The sequence below is a fragment of the Chlorocebus sabaeus genome, chromosome 24, assembly GCF_047675955.1.
Source record: "Chlorocebus sabaeus isolate Y175 chromosome 24, mChlSab1.0.hap1, whole genome shotgun sequence".
Lineage (NCBI taxonomy): Eukaryota > Metazoa > Chordata > Mammalia > Primates > Cercopithecidae > Chlorocebus > Chlorocebus sabaeus.
Window position 1 is genome coordinate 50,919,258 of NC_132927.1, and position 20,297 is coordinate 50,939,554.

General features: G+C 52.5%; 1 protein-coding gene across 3 annotated transcripts in view; it reads right to left on the reverse strand.

Annotated features, from left to right (window-relative positions):
- Positions 1–20,297, reverse strand: part of LTBP2 (latent transforming growth factor beta binding protein 2) — a 113,381-nt gene that overhangs the window by 78,164 nt on the left and 14,920 nt on the right. For all 3 annotated transcript variants that reach the window (XM_037984239.2, XM_037984240.2, XM_037984238.2), the window contains exon 3: positions 8,338–8,620. In XM_037984239.2, coding sequence (XP_037840167.2) covers positions 8,338–8,620 — 283 coding nt within the window. The remainder of the gene's footprint in view (positions 1–8,337; positions 8,621–20,297) is intronic.

A 20,297-nucleotide genomic window follows, 5' to 3' on the forward strand; every position in this document is an offset into this window, starting at 1 on the left:
GGGATTACAGATGCGCACCACCAAGCCCAGCTAATTTTTGTATCTTTAGTAGAAACGGGGTTTCCATGTTGGTCAGGCTGGTCTTGCACTCCTGACCTCCAGTGACCCGCCTGCCTCAGCCTCCCAAAGTGCTGGGATTCCAGGCATGAACCACCACGCCCGGCCGACAATTAGCTCTTGAGCTTAGAGGAGATCCACGCTAGCCCTCTGATTTACAAATGCGGGAACAAGCCCAGGAAGGGCAGAGGATTTTCCCAAGGTCTTCGAGCACCCGTTGGTCTCCTGGCATGTCCCAGCTGAATCAGAGAACCACCTTGGGTCCAAGGGTCTTGAATGAGAAGGAAAAAAGACAAACGGGGCCACGTAGCCCAAAGGAACAAGTAGAAGGCCCGCAGCAGCACACAGAAGCCCAGAGGGGAGGGTGGCAGCAGTGGGAGGGGCTGGAGCAGGAGGCAGGCTCAGAAGGCCAGGGCAGGCCTTCAGGCCAGCCCACAACCTAGTGGCCAACCTGCATCCTCCCTCAGTTTCCCCAGCTATAAGCCCAGACAGTGGGGTGCAGAAAAACTCACCCTGGCAAATGAGGTGTTCCACACTGATTTTTCATAAGCACATGGAGTAGGCAGGTAGGCCAAGAGATTTCAGATTTATTGGACTGACTGTGTGGCAGACACCCCGCGAATCACGCTACATTATTTCAGTAAATTCTCCCAACCATCCTAGGAGATGGGCATTCATTTTCCCACATCAAGGTCAAAGGAATTGAGTTTCAGGGAAGTAAAGGAGCTTGCAAAGTTTGTGACGGCATCAGGATTTACATTCTGCCTAACATCAAATTTAACCCCCTTGCCCCGGGCTCCCCTGACACACACACTGGACCACCAGGCACCCTCCTCATGTCCCCTCCTCCAGCCACCAGACTCTAATCCTCAGGGCACCCAGCACTGCCCCAGCCAGGAACCAGTCTTCACTCCCCCATCACAGTGCCACACGGCCTCCTTCCTGCCAGCCAAGCCTGAACTCGCCTCTAAGTTCATGAGACCCTAGTTCATGAGATGGGTCATCAGGAGGTCTATCCACAGCAGCCCTGCAGGGAGCCTTGTCCTGTGTCCTCCCTGACCCCCAGTCCTTTGCTGCTGCCACTGGGGGAAGGGGACACAATTTACAAGCTGCCACACTGAGGTCCCCATGCTGGGTGTCTGTTCCCAGCCGCCCTGTTCCCAGCACCTAGGTTTTGTGTGTGTGTGTGTGTGTGTTTTGAGACAGAGTTTCGTTCTTGTTGCCTAGGCTGGAGTGCAATGTCGTGATCTTGGCTCACTGCAACCTCCGCCTCCCAGGTTCAAATGATTCTCCTGCCTTAGCCTCCCAAGTAGCTGGGACTACAGGCACCCACCACCACGCCTGGCTAATTTTTTGTATTTTTAGTAGAGACGGGGTTTCACCATGTTGGCCAGGCTGGTCTCGAACTCCTGATCTCAGGTGATCCACCCACCTCTGCCTCCCAAAGTGCTGGGATTACAGGCATGAGCCACTGCACCTGGCCCCAGCACCTAGTTTCTGATTCTGCCTCGTCCCAGGGAAAACCCCTTGCCATTCTGTCAACCAGGGGGTGCTACCTTCCCCGCACCTTTGCCCCCAGGAAGTGATGCCTGGGTCTCCCCGGAAGTGGCTCTGGGGCAGCAATCTTTTGATAGTTCCCTCCATTCCCTCAGACTTAGAGAGACCACCCACTTGGAAGCAGAATCCCTGTGCTCCCAACAGGAAAGTTAGTCAAGGTCTTGGGTAGAGGCGGGCAGCACTGCCACGGTAAACCTGCGGGCTCACTCTCAGCAGCAGTAGGTTAAAGATCATGCCAAAAAGTGCCAACAGGGACCCTGTGGAGTCGTGGAGGCTGAGGCAAGGCGGGGTTCTGCTCTGAGGTAGGGAGCCTCTGCCTGGGTGATCAACCCACATGCAGGCACATGCTGCCACACGTGCCCAGCAGTCCTGGCACTCACCACCTGAGGTTGGACCTCCAACAAGAACTGCCCTGGTGCTCTGGCCCTTCCCGGTCTCCCGACAGACAAAAACTCAGAGAGATTAGTGCAGGCAGAGGACAGGTGCTGGAGATACCAGGCTGGGAAAGGGTAGGGACAGCCTCCCTCCCCTCTATGAGCCTCTCCTTACCAACAGAACGGCAACACTGGCCACCTGTTGCAGGGAGTTGTGAGATGTAAAACAAAATGAGTGTAGACAGCCAATTGTAGACGTTAAGTAAAATGGGTGTAGATAGCCAATTGTAGACGTAAAGCAAAATGGGTGTAGACAGTCAGTTGTAGACGTAAAATGGGTGTAGACAGCTAATTGACTCAACCCTACTCTGGGCATGTATTTACTCAACGCTACAATGGGCTGAGTCACGCTCCAGGTGCTGGAGAGAGATCAACCAAGAAAAGAGAGAAAAATCCCTGTCCTCCCACATCTGACACTTTCTTGGGGTAAGAAGAAGAATAATTAAAATAAATAGGTAAAATACCAAAGACATTAGTGTTGCCGAGAAAAATAGCCAGGTGGGAGGTGGGGAGGGTGTGGAGGGCGTGGTTTTAGATGTGGTGGACAGAGAGGGCTCCACCACAAAGGAAAGGGGAGAAGCAGCCGCAGGAGTGTAGGGGGAAGAGTGTTTTGATGCGGGTTGAATTGTGTCCCCTCGGAAAGACGTGAGTCCTAACCCCCCACCTATGAATGTGACCTTATTTGGAAATAGAGTCTTTGTAGATGTAATTAGTTAGGTTTAGATGAGGTCACACTGGATTAGGGAGGACCCTAAATCCAATGACTGCACCCTTATGAGAAGAAGACAACACAGAGACACACAGACACACACAAGGAAGAAGGCCATGTGATGACTGAGGCGGGGTCAAGGTCATGCAGCTACAAGCCAAGGAAGGCCAAGGATTGCACCAGATATGCTAGCAGAGAGGCATAGAACCTTCTCCCTCAGTGTCTCAGAGGGAACCAATCCTGCCACCTTGATTTTTGGATTTCCAGCTCCTGAGCTGTAAGAGCATAAATTTCTGCTGTTTTAAACCACTCAGTTTGTTATGGAAGCCTTAGAAAACTAACACAGGGGCCAGGTGCAGTGGCTCATGCCTGTAATCCCAGCACTTAGGCCAAGCCAGGAGGATCGCTTGAACCCAGGAGTTAGAGACCAGCCTGGGCAACATGGTGAAACCACATCTATAAAAAAATACAAAAATTAGCCGGGTGTGGCAGTGCACACCTGTAGTCTCAGCTACTTGGGAGGCTGAGATGGGAGGATCGCTTGAGCCCAGGAGGTCGAGGTTGCAGTGAGCTGTGACATTACACTCCAGCCTGGGTGACAGCGTGAGACCCTGTCTCAAAAAAAAAAAAAAAAAATTTCAGGGCTCCAGGGAGGGGGATAGCAAGTGCCAAGGCCCTGAGGTGGGAGCATCTACAGCATTTTGAGGAAGATACAGTCAGCTGGCAGAGCAGAAGCAGGATGAACACGGGCTGTGAGTGGTGAGGGTGGACAGTGGGGATGTCAGAAAGACTTTGGGGCCAGATCATGTAGGGCCACCCTTGTGGCAAGCCCTTGATAAGAGGGAGCTTTTCCACTTTGGACAAGAGTCCCAGCTGGAATGTGCTGTAGTAAGTGGGTGTGGTTGGCCCCCATGATCTCCGTCCCTGGGGTTACACCTTTGAATATGTTATGTTAAATGGCAAAAGGAAATTAGGGTTTCCGATGGAATTAAGGTTGCCAATCAGTTGACCTTAAAATAGAGAGATAGTACTGGATTACCTGGTGGGCCCAGGGTCATGACATGGGCCCCTAAAAGTAGAAGAGGGAGGCGAGGGAGTGAGTCACGGAGAGAGACAGCCAAAGAGGCAGGCAGAGGGGAGACCCAAACACAGAGTCCACCTGTTGCTGCTGGCTTTGAAGATGGAGGAAGGTGGCCTCAAGCCAAGGAATGAGGGCAGCTCCTGATACCGCCCTTGAGTGACAGCCAGCAAGGAAACGGGGCCTCAGTCCTACAACTGCAAGGGACTGAATTCTGCAGATAACCTGAATGAGCAAGAAAACTGAGCCCCCTTAGAGCCCCAGGAGCCTGCAGACACCTTGATTTCAGCCTGGTGAGACCCGTTTCAGATGTGTGACCTCTACAGCTGTAGAGAAATAAATGTGTGTCGTTTGAACCTGCTAATTTTGCGATTGTGTGTCATGGCAGCCATAGAAAATGAACACAGTGGATAAAGAGGTGGGGTGTGCAGAGAGAAGGAGATCCAGAGGAGAGGGAGCGACCAGGCAGGAGCAGCCTGCTGGGAGCCACCATCACGGGGTCACAGCTCCCCAGACACACCCCAACCACCCTACTCAGGGCTCAGCACTGCCCTTCAGGCCCCTTGTTGCCCATGTTGTGACCAAGCCTGCTTAGGCTTTTTTTTTTTTTTTTTTTTTTTGAGACGGAGTCTGGCTCTGTCGCCCAGGCTGGAGTGCAGTGGCCGGATCTCAGCTCACTGCAACCTCCACCTCCGAGGTTCAAGTGATTCTCCTCGAGCCTGTGTAGGACGTCTCCAGGGCTCAGCCTCTAGGTTCTCAGGTCTGCACAAGGAGCAAACCCAGCGGAGGTCCCTCCCATTCTTGACACCTCCCCTTAACCTCCTCTCCCCTAGGGCTGGTGACAATGGTCCTGGTGGAATGACTGTATCCCAAGCCAGCCAAAGCCACTACTGGACCTGCTGACCCCTGAGGCTGAGTCTGGACTCTGATTTCTTCCCATAACAGGTCTATACCTGTTCTGTGTACATTGCATACACACACACACACGCACACACACACACACACACTCCAGTTTCCTCTGCTCTTTGCCATCTCCTCCCATCCAACCAAGTCCTCACAGCAAAGAGATCCTGCCCACTGACAGGAATCATGTATTGAACACTAACTCATATCAGGTACCACGCTAAGTGTTCTACTCACATGGTCTCATTTCATCTTTCCTGTCATCCTATCAGGTGGACGCTATTGGCTCAGAGAGGTTAGGATGAGTGCCTATTGACACACAGCTGGTGAGTGGTAAATCCAGAATTAGAACACACCAAAGCCTGGGCTCTAACCCTCATTACTCAAAATATGGTCCAGTAGCATCAGCATCCTGTGGGACCACATTAGAGTTGCTTATCCCAGACCTGCCGAATCAGAACCTGCATGTTGACAAGTTCCCAGGTGACTCACCTACTGGTTTCATTTTGAGAAGCGCTGGTCTAAACCACTGCTTTCCAAAGCCTGCTGGTTGTAGATTCTGGTAACCAGCCCTCTCCCCATCTCTCAAGGGCCTTCCCAGCGCCTGGCTTTTGCTCTCCAGGTAAGGCAGGCACTCTGCCCAGCCTTGGGAAAGAAGCCAGGACATGAGGCTCAAGGGAGTCTCCAGACCCCTCCAGCCAGCCCAGACAACAGCTGGACAGCATCAGTCCACGTCTGGCCCTCTGTAGGGCACCCTGCCTGCTGCCTGAGACACTCCTGGCTTCTCCCTCTGGTCTTCCTCCGGGACACAAGTCGCTCAGTCTCTGCCTGCCTCCTAAAGGGGGCCTCTGGCCATCACCAATTCCTGCAGTGTTCCCCTCCCCAGACCTTTGCCTCCCCAACTCCTAGAATGCCCCCTGCATCATGTCACCACCTCTATCTGGACACACACGGCCTGTCCAAGTTGCTATCAGGAGAGAGGCCAGCGACTGCTTGGGAAACCTGGCCAAGGTCACAGGAAATGTCTGACACCACCAGGCAAGCAGGATTTGGCCTCCTAAAGCAAAACACAGCTGGGCCAGCAGCTGGGCCAATAGCAGGGCGCTCCCAGATTTCATGGCATTGAGGCCCCAGGGCACAGAGAGACTAGGCTGGCTTGGAGGCTGCCGCTCATTAAGAACATCACAGTAGCCCCTGGCCAGGGAGCCTGTGAAAATCAAAGAGGACAGCCCTGCTGTGGGCCAGAGACGTCACCCAGGACCTCTGCCCTCCACTGCCCGTCACACACAGGAAACCTTCACTGGGGGATGGAAGGCTCACATTGCCCATCCTCCTGACCTCGCAGCCTCCCCTCTCCCCATCACCTAGCCTCATTCATTTATCCATTTAACTTACACTGATTGAGCACAAAGTGTACCAGGCATGGTGTTAGGTACCAGGGACACATTGGTGAATGAGCAGGACACAGTCCCTGTGAGTTCCCAGGTAGCTCCCGGTCCAGTGAGCAAATGGACAGACCATCTAAAGGCAGGGTGAAAAGTGCTGCGCTAGGGAAAGACGGAGCACCCACCGTGGGAACTGGCAGGGGCCTCACCTCCTCCTGCCCTCTGAGCAACACATGGGGTGGTGCCCTTGGCTGCAGGTACGGGCTGAGGGTCCAGTGCCAAGTGGGCCCTTTTGTTAGGCTAACTCTGTAGTTTGGACCCAGTGTCAGAGCAAATATGGACTGAGCAGTTTTGATGGGCCAGGCACTGTTGGGGGAGCTGTAGAGAAATCCAAAGCACAGGCCACTGGGTCGACAAGCGGCTGCGGGTGCAGGGCACAGATGCACAGGATGTGTGCCAGAGAGTAAGTGCTGTGGGGGCCAGAGAGCCTAGTGAATGTGATTCACCTTGAAGAATGGGGAGGAGTCAGACGGGCAGCAAGATGTGACGGGGGACTTCAAATGACTACGACTCAAGAGTGTGAGAGACAGAGTGACGTGCCCAGCAACCCCTGCTCCCAGCCCACACCCTGCCCAGCAATCCCTGCTCCCAGGACACACCCTGCCCAGCAACCCCCGCTCCCAGGACACACCCTGCCCAGCAACCCCCGCTCCCAGCACACACCCTCAGTGCATCGTAAATAAATGAATCCCACAAGCCAACAGAGATGGGCAAAGCTCCGCTGGAAGGACTTCGTGCCCACCCTGGCCCTGGCTGGCCCTTGAGCTGGCACCTCTAGTATTCCTCCAGGTGCCTTACACCAGGCTTACCACCTGGGACCCTCAGCCGGGACCGATCAGAACAAGGTACCCGCACTGCCCACCTGCTCACTGCCAATCCCAGGCCCTCACTGTTATCCACCTGGGGCCCCTTAGCTCTGCTCCTTGTTTCTGCTACAGGACCTTTGGGCCTTGGCTGCAGGGTTTGGCTCTTTTGCTCTTGACCTTGGAGTTCCCTAGGCCCTTGACCTGAGTCCATCCTTTCTTTCTTCCTCCTCCTAGCTGCCCTTGGAAAACATCTACTTGGGTGCCCAGGGCCCCAGAATCCAGCTCACCAAGAGCCTGGTCTGCCTGACCTCACCTGCTCTCAGAGTCCCTGGACACCCTTAACCTCCTTTCTTTGCTCCTCCTGCAACTCAGCCACTCTCTCTAGACCTTTCCTGCTGGAACCTAACCTCAAGGTCAGCCTCCTCTGCCTGGTTCTCCTGGGCTCTGAAAGGGCAAATCCTCTTTCCCTTTAGTTCAGCAAGGCAGGGTTGCAACATTTCAGAAAGAACTTCTTAAGTAGGAAGCCAATGGAAAAACTAACCTGAAAAACTAAAAGGAAAACACAGTCCCCTAGAAATGGACTCGTTTATAAAGTTCAGATTTCCTGTCCTGAGCTAGAAAAAGTCTAGCCAGATTGGCTGGCAAGCAGGCCAGGGAATCCTGCCCATGAACACTCTCCTTGTTCACTTTCCTTTCTACTCCCTTCTCCCGCATGCTGCTGCTTCTCCCCTCTAAGGAGAGAGGCTGAAGCTGGGTGCTGAGGAAACTGAAGGGGCTTCTTCTGGCAGAGGAGTCCTTCCTACATTACAGCGACCACAGGCAGAGGAGGAGGAGGTCGGGATGGGGTGTGGGAGAACGTGTATAAAGAACGTCCATGTGTGCCAGGCACTGTTCTAAGCACTTCCCTCATGTTGACTAATTTAATCTTCATGACAATTCATAACACAGGTATTATCATTGTCCCACCTTACTGATACAGAATCCGAGGCACAGAGAGGTAAGTGACTTACCTGGGGTTGCCCACCTGGGAAATGGCAAAGCCAGACTGTGAACCAGGAGGCCGTGGTCCCAGGTACATGCCCTCCTCAGCTTTATTTCAGGCACCCGAGGGCAAAGACTTCACTTCCCTCATCTTTCCACCCCAGCCTGGCAAAGCCCAAGTCAGCCCCAACACCTACTCTCCTGCTCATATCTCTGGCCATGCCAGGGAAAGCCAAGGAGGGTGGGGAGGAGGGAAGGGAAGACTGTGGTCTTCTCCACCAGCCTTCACCAAATGGTCCGAAGGAAGAAGCCCCTCCAGAAAGAGACTGAGCCCCAGATCCCGAGCCCCATGGAGAAGGGGACTTACCCAGCTGGCGGCGACTGTGGTACAGGCGGCGATTGTGGTGCGGATGGCAACTGTGGTGCTGGCGGTTGTGCTCTAGCCAAGGTGCCGTCTCCGGCCGCACTGCTCCTGCGCAGGTTGGGTGAATGCTCGGCCCAGCGTCGAGGTGCCACCCTGGAGTTCTGGGGGTCAAACTCCTCATCGGGAATGACCTCCTCGCAGCGGGCTCCACGGAAACCGGAGCGGCAGACGCAGAGCTGAGGGCGGCTGCAGGAGCCCCGGTTCTGGCACGGCGGCTGGCACACGGCTGAGGACATAGGGAGAGAGGTGACAACAGTGGCCATGGGGCTCTGAGACCACAGCTGCCTACTCCCTCCTGTCAGAAGTACCCTCCTGAGTGCTGCCAACCCCATCGCTCAAGCAGGAAGCCACTCTCCTGGCCTCAGAGGGCTCCCTGACCCATGCTTCTCCCACCTCCATCCACAGACCCCCAGGACGTGTTCACCTCTGATCTTTGGACAACCAAAGACTGTGTGGCCAGCTGCAGAGTGGCTCACACCACCACGTCCCACAGAGCACCCTGAAGAGGAAGTGCACTGCCTGACACTGTGTCTATACTGAAATGTTCACTCCCACCAGACTGGAAGTCCCCTGAGGACAGACAGTGGCCCTGGAACTTAGAATAGGGACTGCCACAGAGTAGATTCTCAGTAAATATGGAGCAAATGAATGAATGAATGAGTCTCTTTTGTGGGAAAGGGTCCAACACTGGCCTGAAATTCAAGCGGTTTGAGTTGCTGGGATTTTCCTGTCACTCATGAGCTATGTGGTCTTGAATTCACTGAGCCTCTATTTGCTCCTAAATCACGGGAGGGATGAACTAAGGAGGTTAGAGGACCCTATGCATCCTTCAAAGGCATATTCAGCTTGACAGTCTCTCCTCTCCTTCCCGTTGTTCTCCATCTCCTTAGCAAGGCAGAACTCCCGACTGCGCCAGAGAAAGCACGGTGGCCAGAACACAGCTGCCGGCATCACAGCCACTGCCAGCCAGGTAAGTCCCCTCCTCTGTGGAGCCTCCGTTCAGGGCTCAGGCTGTCTCTGGATTCTGCCTTCTGGGCTGTGGGTCCAGCCAGGGGCAAGGTGGAGCTGAAACCAGGCCCTTCTCCCGGTTAGCCCTGTGCAGCATTAGCCACCAGCTCCCCAGGCTGACTCCTCTCTTCACTATCCTTCATCCCCTTGCAAATTCCAGAGTCACATCCAGTGATTACTGGCCAAGGGAACATCCCATGCAGAGGCACACACTGGGATACGGAGTCCTGCCCCTCCCCCACCAGGACTTCCACTGGGGAACATGTGTGAGCCCGGGAAGCATGGTCTGGCTCACACTGCACCCTCGAAACCCAACGCCTATTTCATTCATTCATTCATTCATTCATTCAACAAATTGCTGCTGAGCCCTAGTGAGTGCCAGGCACTGGGACAAAGTTCTTGTCTGCCTGGGGCTTGTGGTAGAGGAAAGGACACTAACAGGAAGCAAGAAAACAATAGCATGATGTGGCCTCAGGCAGTTTCAAGGGCTGTGAAGACAATTAACCCGGGTGATGCAGGGGTTTAGGCCCAACCAGGAGACTCAGATGGGGCGGCTAGGGCACCTCTCTGAAGAGAGAGATGGGAGTGTGCAAAGGAAGTGAACCCCCAAAGACCCGGGCAGTCTCCCAGGCAGAGGGCGAGGCGAAGACCAGGCTCTGGAGGCTGGAAGGAACGTGGCGTACTCGAGGAGTCGCCAGAGACCCAGGGAGACCAGGGTCTGCTGGCAGAGGGGGCGTAGGCAAGGTCAGTGAGGAAGAGGAGGCAGATACACAGACCTTGTCATCTCAGGAATCCTAAGTGCAACTGTGAAACTAGCAGGCATGGCTACCCAGACCAGATGCCTGGGTTTTGTGAGCTGAACTCTCCTTTCTGAGAAGAGCACCAGAATCCAAACCAAGGGCTGGCCAGGATAAACATCTCCAAACTTCCACCTGGCCCATGTCACAGAGACCTTCAATGGTTCCCCGGTGTCTTCAGGATTCAAGTCCATAGACGAGCACAGAAGACCCTCCTGGTCTCATCCCCTCTAACATTCCTCTAAGCCAACCTGCTCCAGTCGAGCTGGCCTGCTGGCTGTGGCCCCAGGTAGCCTCTGCTCTGTCTTCTCTCTGTCCTTGCATGTGCTATGTCCTCTCTTCTTTCCTACTTGCTCTCCATTTACCTGGCTCCTACTGTTCCCTCAAGACCCACTTCCCCATGCTGGACACCCGCCTCTCAGCAGCTGCTCCCTCCTTTGATTAACAGGAAAAATACTTGTGTTCGCCATTCACTGGGCATGTCCCGCATAGTGCCATTAGTTTTTGTTGTTGTTATTGTTTTTGTTGTTTGGTTTTTGTTTTTTGTTTTTGAGACGGAGTTTCGCTCTTGTTGCCCATGCTGGCATGCAATGGTGCCATCTCAGCTCACTGCAACCTCCGCCTCCCGGGTTCAGGATGATTCTCCTGTCACAGCCTCCCGAGTAGCTGGGATTACAGCCATGCTCCACCACACCCCGCTAATTTTGTATTTTTAGTAGAGACAGGGTTTCTCCATGTTGGTCAGGCTGGTCTCGAACTCCCAACCTCAGGTGATCTGCCTGCCTTGGCCTCCCAAAGTGCTGGGATTACAGGCATGAGCCATCGCGCAAGGCCGCTGCCATTAGCTTTTTTAATGCACGTGTCTCAATTTCCTGACTCATACAGTCAGCTCCTTGAAGTGTAGTGACTATCTCTTACACCTCATTGTATCTTTAGCTCCTAATATATGCCTAACAATAACACCATTATTATTATTTTTATTATGGCAGCTACTCTCTGATGAGTGCTGACAATAGCCCTGGCACCGTGCTCTGCATACACGCTCTCACTGAAGCCTCTCAACAATCCTATCCAGCAGGTGTGACTATGATTCCCATTTTACAGATAATGCTGCTGAAGCTCAAAGAGGTTAAGAGACTTGCCTGAGGTCACCCAGCTAGTTAATAGTGGAGCCAGGATTCAAATCCAGTTCTGTGTGACTGAGAAGCCCAGGCTCTTTCCACCCCACTGACCCCCAGAAGGGTGGGCATCCTCTCTACTATCTCTAAGCCTTGGCCCAGGGCTGATAAGGAAACAAAGGGGATCTGTTGACTTCAAGTCAGCCACCAAATGCACCCTTGGGAATTCTGCCCTGAGAAACTGCACATCCCAATTGGCCCTGACAGTGGAGACCCCAGGACCCCACACCCTTCCAAAGCCCACACAGAATTTTTAAATAATGATGGAGGATGTATGTCAGCTCATGGGTTTATCCAGTGAGCATTTGTAGAGCACTCACTGGGTGTGAAGTTTGTGACACCGTCTCTAGTACACTGTCTGACACGGAAAGTAGAACACACAGGTTATAGTGCTACGCCAGCTGGACCCTCTAACCCAGGCTGAGGCAGGCAGTAGGGAAAGTCAGGGAAGGTTTCTTGGAGGAGGTGATGCTGACCAGAGGCACAAAGGATGAAAAATTGGACATTGTGCACCAAGGGCACTCAAGACCAATCTATCAGCAGAGAGTGTGGGAAATAACAGGTTTTAATAGCATTCCAACCACAAGTTGGGCTGGGAGGCCAAAGCATTTTTCGTCGTGCCCAGGCACCTCTTCCTGGCAGGCTCCAGGCCTCTAGGTAGAACCATGTCAGAATTGCAACCCAGAGCACTTCCCCAAACACAAATTGCCACCATGGCAGGATTTTGGCCTGGCCACCCCTCTATCTGCCCAAGCACACTTAGTCCTCACCTGACCACCTGCCAGGCCCCTGTCACCACCACCACAGGAAACGTGGTCAGCTGGGGCCAGCCCAGCAGCCACGTCAGTGCTAGTGAACATGGAGGAAGCAGATGTGCCCAGGGCAGGTCTTGGCCTTGGGGATTTTTTAGGGAGGGAATAGAATGGGAAGGCCTGAGTGATTTCCCACATAGACCCACACGCCTCTGCCACAGAGACCCAAAGGCTGGCATGGGTGAGAGGAAGGTCATGCAGCTTCCACCTCTGAGTGTGTGGTCCTTGCCCCGAGGATGGCCTTTGGAAAACAGTCTAGCTTCCACCCTTCCCCTCCTGAGCCCTGAGAACAGCCCATCCTTCACATTAACAATAAGATCCTTCATATAAATGGCCAACAAATATACGAAAAAATGTTCAACATTACTCATCATCAGGGAAATGCAAATTAAAACCACAGTGAGATACCATCTTATCCCAGCCAGAATGGTCATTACTAAAAAGTCACAAAACAATTGATGTTGGCACAGACATGGGGAAAAGGGAACACTTACACACTGCTGGTGGGAATGTAAATTAGTGCCGTCCCTATGGAAAACAGTATGGAGATTTCTCAAAGAACCAAATAGGTCAACTATTCAATCCAGCAATCCCACTACTGAGTAAAGGTGAAGAAGTCATACTATCAAAAAGACACCTGCAGGTGTATGTTTATTGCAGCACAATTCACGATTGCAAAGATATGGTACCAACTAAAGTGCCCATCGACCAATGAGTGAATAAAGAAAATGTGGTGAAACCCTGTCTCTACTGAAAATACAAAAAATTAACCAGGTGTGGTGGCGGGCGCCTGTAATCCCAGCTACTCAGGAGGCTGAGGCAGAGAATCACCTGAACCCAGGAGTGAGCCACGATTGTGCTACTGCACTCTAGCCTGGGCGACAGAGTGAGACTCCACCTCAAAATAAATAAATAAATAAATAAATAAATAAATAAATAAATAAATAAATAAAAGAAAATGGGATATATATTCACCATGGAATATTAATTACTCAGCCATTGAAAAGAATGAAATAATGTCTTTTTGCTGCAACTTGGATGGAGCTGGAGGCCATTATTCTAAGTGAAGTAGCTCAGGAATGGAAAACCAAATACATGTCATCATTTACAAGTGGGAGCTAAGCTATGGGTATGAAAAGGCATACAGAGTGATATAATGGACTTTGGAGACTCAGAAGGGAAAGAGTGGGAAGGGGTGTGGAATTAAAAACTACATATTGGGTAAAATGTACACTACTCAGGTGATGGGTGCACTAAAATCTTAGACTTCACCGCTCAACAATTTATCCATGTAACCAAAAACCATTTGTTCTCCAAAAGCTATTGAATTATATATATGTGTGTGTGTGTGTGTGTGTGTATATATATATATATAAAATAATACCTTTCACTGTCTAGAAATCCAAGACCCCAAACCCTGTGAGCCAAGCCCCTGTGGCTCGCCACGACTCACTTCGCTCTGGTTCTGCCTCGCTTGCTAATAATGCATTCCGAAAACATTTAGTGAGCACCTGATCTTGATCAGACTGGTTGCCAAGGGCAGAAAGGTGAACAAGACTGGGCCCTGCATAGGCGGAAGCCCTGGCCAGTGGGGGTTCCCACACTCCTAGAATCCATTTTCCAAGCAGGGAATTAGGTCCTCAGTGAGGGTTAGGGCTGGCAAACTTTGGTTAGTACAGTGAACAAACAGCTCATGGGAAATGAGTGGTTGGGGGGAACTGCGGAAATGGCATTTAATATACAATAGCCTAGTAAATCAAGTTCTAAAAGGCTTCCAAACCAGCCAGACGTGTTGGTGGGAAAAACCCCCTCAGGAAGGTAATCCTTCTGAATCAACCATGTAGGATGCTGTGCAGAGGCCCGATCTGCTGAGGCAGAGCCTCCAACAAGTTTCAGGTTTTTGGAGGTTTAGAACCAGCTCTCGCCGGCTTCACTCGCATCCTCTCTTGTTTTCACAAGTCTCAGCAAGATGCCAACCTGGCTTCCTCATGGAAATGTAAGCATTGTGTTTTGAGCTGAGTGTTTGCGTTACGGGACTGGAGTATGTAGACTCCTGTCCTCTCTCTCCACTCCCCTGAAAGTCACCCCTAAATGGTCCATGATGGTGGCTTCCAGTGCCTGTCTATGAATGGGACTGTTCTGACAGTTTTTACTGGTCTGCCATAAAGTCAGGAAAAGAAACCCTTTCCTGGGTTGTTTCTTTTTCATAGGCTATATTTTTCCCATCTAAAGAGTGTCTTTTGCGATGATGTCTTTTCTACAATTTTGGAGTTAAAATGTTCTTTTTAATTAAAGGTGATGGCAAGTGGTAATTAGCTTTGTTTCTTGTTTTTTTTCCTAATGGCTTCACTTGGAAAAATGAAAAGCTGGCCACTGTAGGTTGGTACTTAAGATATTTTTGGAAACATTACTGGTGCATGAAGTCCAGTGACCCTTTGGGAGGGAGGGGCAATCGTGGTCATGTGTCCTTTTGTTTAAAGGAGGCTGAAGTGAAACATTCCTATTCCAAATGAGCACGATTTCAAAACTTAAATATCCAAAAGGAAATCAGCCATCTCAGAACCTCCAGTGGCAGAGGCTATTGCTTAAAACAAAAAAAGGAAATGCTGAGGTCCCAGGAGAGGCAGTTCCATGCAGTGCTGTGGGAATTTTAAGAGAGAAAACCTCCATCCATGGTGGGCCAGCGAGTTTCATGCCTCCAATTTTTCCTCAACAGTAGAGATCCTAGAGGTGGGTGCAATGGCTCATGCCTGTAATCCCAGCACTTTAGGAGGCTGAGGCTGGAGGACTGCCTCAGTCCAAGAGTTGCCCAGCCTGGGCAACATAGTAGGATCCCATCTCTACAGAAAAATCTTAAAAGTTAGCTGGGTGTGATGGTGCCCACCTCTAGTCTTAGCTACTTGTGAGGCTAAGGTGGGAGGGATCACTTGGGCTCAGGAGTTTGAGGCTGCAGTGAGCCATGATGGCGCCAGTGCACTCCAGCCTGGGCAACAGAGCAAGGCCCTGTCTCTAAAAACATATATAAATAAGTGAAAATTTAAATGAGTAAATATCATGCCTTATACTTGAGAAATCAACCCAGTGTGGGTTATGTGGCTCTAATGAATCTCCACTTGATTATTGGTCCGTTTATCGAGCATGATACCGTGATGTCCACATTTAGCCTCCGGGAGTTGATCTGCAGAAGACGGAATACCCCCCCAGCCCCTGGGACAGTACCCTCGGACAACCGGGAGACTACAGTGTCACGTAGCCTCCTCACGCTCGCTTGCCAATGTCGGTCTTTAGCCATTCATAATTTGGGCTCCTCCGGGATCCTTTCTTTTCCATACCCCCCTCGCCCGCTCTTCACTGAGCATTAGAGAGGTGGAAAGTCCCAGATTTGGGTGTTCGGCTCTGTGGAGGCAGCAGGACGCCAAAAGGCGAGGGGAATAAAAGAAAACTCCTGAAATTGCTTTAAAAGCAAGAAATAAAAGGCATTGTTCCCCTTATCCCCCCATGTTCCTAGTTGAGCCCCTTCTCCCCTCACTCTACCCCAGAACAGTCAACAAAGGTTTGCTCAGATTTTCCACACAAAACCCCTACTTTTGGGAAGGAACCAAACTCAGAATGGGCAGGCCTGGGAGAGATTCTAGGAACAGCCCTCCCGACTACCCCATGCAGGCTGCTCCTACCATTTGCTCGGAGCCCCTGCTGATTAGCTACGGGCTAGTAGCAAGAACACGGGGTGGGGGGCAGGAGGATTGGTTTGGTTTGATCCCAGCTCTGCTACATCTCAGCTGCATGACCCTGGACACATGTCATCTCGCTGAGATGTCTCCACCAGTGTGCCAGTGGCCTCGTCCACGATATGGGGTTGATAATTCCTGCTTCAAAGAGCTGTTGTGAGTCTCAGCTGAGCACCTGGACGTGGGCGTACTTTGTTCTCTCTAAAGCTGTGCTGTTCAAGAGAGTCTCACACTGTAGCCAGGAACTGTATGTGGTTATTTAAATTTAAAGGGATACAGATTAAATAAAATTTAAAATTCAGTTCTTTCAGTCTCACAAGCCATATTTCAAGTGCTTGACACCCACATGTGGCTCACGGCTACCACAATGGACAGCAAGATACAGAACATTTCCATCATCACAGGAAGTTCCACTGGCCAGCACAGCAAAGCTTAAAACAACAGCAAAACAAATCACTCCCCCAGAAGCAAGAGGGCCTCTGCTTCTCAGCTATGACCCTTTCCCCAGGAAAGGGCAATGTCAACTCAGGCCCTCAGGATAAAAATCTAATCTAGTTTACAGGGTTGTTGTGAGGATTAAAAATTAACAATATGAAGTGCTTAGAATCGTACCTGGCACATAGTAAGAGCTATCAAGTTCATATCATTCATCCCCAAAACCAACTCTATATAGATTGTTATACCCATTTTATGGACGAGGCCCTGTGGCTAGAAAAGGTCCAGTCACTTGCCCCAGGACACAGAGCTGGGACTCAAACACATCTCCAGGGATCAGGCCCTGGTTACAGAGATGAACAACCAAGGGCTGTGGGGCTGGGTGGGGACTGCTTTCCAGGTGTCAAATATAGCCAGGCCCCTCCCCCACCCCCACCCTACCCCCAGGCAAGGCGTTAGTCATCAGCTCTCTCTCCTGGGCCCCAGAGACACCTTCTCCCTCCATCCATCTATGACCGTTAGATAGAGGAGGTGGAGACTTCAGGGTGGGCCCCTCCAGCCTCTCCCTTCCTCAGTGGCTTCCAGTGCCACCCACTCTGGTCTGGGGGAGGAACTTCAACTCCAGACTCTGGGCCCAGCTCTCCCACTCCTGAAGCTCAGCTGCTTCCCAGGTTAAACCTCCATTTTCCCTAAAATCTGTGCCGGGATGCTAAGACCCTATCCACTGAGCCACCCGATCCCCTCCTCAGGCCGGCGCCCTGCCCCCTTTCACAGCTAGGGGCCTTCGCAGACGGAACAGTTTGCACCTCATCCATAGGATTTACCTCAGACCTCCCTGGGCACCCGACTTGGACCCCCACCTGGAGACCTCAGTTTGCTCCTGGAATCTGCTTACTGGGGGGTCCACCTGTGGCCCCGAGCTGTTTCTCCACAACCTTGACTTTTGGTTTCCAGGGGAGGGACCCTGATGTCAGAGATCCCCTAGCCCAGGGAATCCCTGTCTGGCTCACACGCACCCTCGGAATCCACCCTCGGAATCCACCTCAGAATCGCTCTCTCCACTCTCAAGCTCTGCCCAGGGGCTGTGTCTCCCAGGCCCCGACTGAGGGCCCAAGCCCCCAGGCTGTGGGAGAAGTCAGGGCCTCAGGGGCTACCCAGCTCCCATACAGCTGTGCCGGGGCCACGGCTCAGGACGGCTGGAAACCGCACTGGGGCTCCGGGGCCGGCCAAGTGCCCAGCTCCAAAATAGCAGTTGTGTTCACATAAAAGCTCCTAATGAGAGAAAGATGCCGTTCTTGGCCCCTCACTTGCTCTCTGCAGACGCTGTCTGGCAGGCCAAGCGGGCCTCTACCGTTTGGCGGCTGGAGGGGAGGAAGGGGAGGTGTGAGTCAGACCTTGGCCCCCAGCCCTTCAGCATGGACCGCCCTGTTAATTGCATTAACAAATGCTGCAAGGCTGGGCCAGGTGGGGGCCGGGGAGCCGCGGGGCCAGGGGCTGGGGCAGAGAGCAGCCCCAATCCCACTGGCTCCAGCAGGCATGAAGAGGAAGACTCTGGGCCCAGCTCAGGGCTGAGAGGCCTAGGCTCCTCTCCAGCTGCTGCCCCAAAGCAGAGAAGAGTTGCCTAACCATCTCCACAGTCCCAAGGCTTGTCTGGGAGGAAGCCTCAGTGCCAGAGGGGCCCTAGAGGTGAGACGGGCTGGGAGGGGTCCCTGGGGATGAGTCTTTTCTAGAGAAGTAGCTTCCAGGGGAGACAGTTCTAGGCTGGAGTGGATCCAGCCACCCTCCCACGGCAGCACCAGCCCCACACCCAGGCCCGGGACGGTCGGGAAGGATGAGCACACCACTCCAAATACTGACAACTCAGAGAGGCCAGGGCAGGGGCACGAAGGGCAGTGTGGCCCTGCAGTCAGAGACCCGTGTTTGAGTTCTGACTGTGGGACCTCACCTGGGGCCAGTTTCCTCGCCTCTGTGGGCCTCAGTGTTCTTCTCTGGAAAATAGTAATGCATTCAAATGCATGACTTGCCAGGATGGCAAACAAGAGAGACTGTCCTTTGGGGGCTTCCAATTTAGTCAGAGGGACTGTCACTCAATAGCTAAACAAAGAAGTGGAGGAGGATGGACGTGATGGCTCATGCCTGTAATCCCGGCACTTTGGGAGGCCGATGCAGGTGGATCACCTGAGGTCAGGAGTTCAAGACCAGTCTGGCCAACATAATGACACCTCTCTACAAAAATACAAACATTAGTCGAAACATCTCTACAAAAATACAAAAATTAGTTAGGCGTGATAGCACACACCTGTAATCCCAGCTACTTGAGAGGCTGAGGGAGAACTGCTTGAAGCTGGGAGGCGGAGGTTGCAGTGAGCCGAGATGGCGCCATTGCACTCCAGCCTGCGTGACAGAGCTGGACTCTGTTTCAAAAATAAATAAATAAACAAAAATAAAAACAAAGAAGTGGAGCAGAACCTGGTATGTGAGGGATGGAAGAGACAGTCGAGGGCCCAAGATCCAGAAGAACAAGGCCAGTGGGGGCCACTCAAACCAGAGTGGCCAGGGCAGCCCTTCTGAGGAGGACACCTCAAAACAGAGACGGGGTAGATGACAAGGGCCAGCCGCACAGAGAGATGAGGGGGAGCAGAAACAGAGGCAGCAGTGTGTCCACCGGCCTAGAGACCAGTGGCCCAGGCTGCACTCGAGGAGTGCGTGAGTGCAGAGACACTGCGGCAGGAAGGTTCAGGTGGGATGTGTTGAGGATGGCAGGGAGAGTGGGCAGCAGGCTGCAGTGTCACCCAGGAGAGCTGTGACAGGGCCCTGGCCCAGAGAGGCAGCAGGGAAGCAGGCAGGTCCATGAGGGACTGAGGAAGTAAAACAAACAGGGCTTGGTAATGGGTTGATGTCAAAGCCTGAGTGAGAGGAAGGTGTCCCGGTAGCCCCTGGGTGTCTGGCTCGAGCAGTCAGGCCGATGGGGGTGCCAGTTAACAGCGGGTAAGACCTGCACAGGGGAGTTAGCTCAGAGGAAGGGAAGTCACGAGTTCATTTTAGACAAGTCGGGATGAGGATGTCTGGGAGGCATCAAGCACAGATGTCGAGCAGGCAGCAGATGCGGAAGACTGGTCAGACGAGAGACCTGGCAGAGGATTCATGTGAATCTGGGCGTCATTGGCCCAGAGACGATGTTTACATCCCTGAGGAGGCAGCAGATTGTTCCGGGAGCAATGCAAAGACAAAGAAAAGAAGAAGACCCCAGACTAAGTCCTGGGAAACCCACAGTTTAGTAGTGAGCAGAGGAGAAGTAGCAGCCAGGGACACAGGAGGGGACCAGGACAGAGAACACCATGAGGGTTTGAAGGAAGATGGCAGCGTTTGGCACATCCAGGCAGAGTGAGCCCCGGGCATTACTGTAAGTATTGCATGTCAATTGTCAGGCACAGTGCCTGCCGGCACTCAATACCCAGGGGCGGTTCATGCTCCGTTTGGCTCCTATGGCCCCCCTCTTTGGGGTTAGGGACTTGGAAGGTCTGGGGAAAGTCCTGGGGAAGCCCAACATTAAGACGTCAGGTAGAGAGGGAGAAGCCAGCAAAGGAGACTGAGAAGAGGCAGCTGGGGATGGAGGGAGGAAGCTCAGTCACCCATGCCATCATTTGCCCACTCGGCTCTTTGATAAACAGGCCCCAAGCACGTACAAAGGACACAGGTGTGGAGAGAGGGCCAGGCACTCCACTGGTGTCAGCAGGACACAGCACCTGGCTTCAGGAAGCTCCCAGTCAAGGACATCTCCTAATCACCTCATTGGACAAAGAGCCTCAGGGTAACCTGCTCCCCAGGAAGATCTCTCCAAGAAGGGTACCCCCATGCAGGCGTAAGAAATGGACAGGGTCTCTTGATGAGACTGCACCCTACATATCAACTGGGTTCCACTGAGGTCATATAATTATTCCCCTT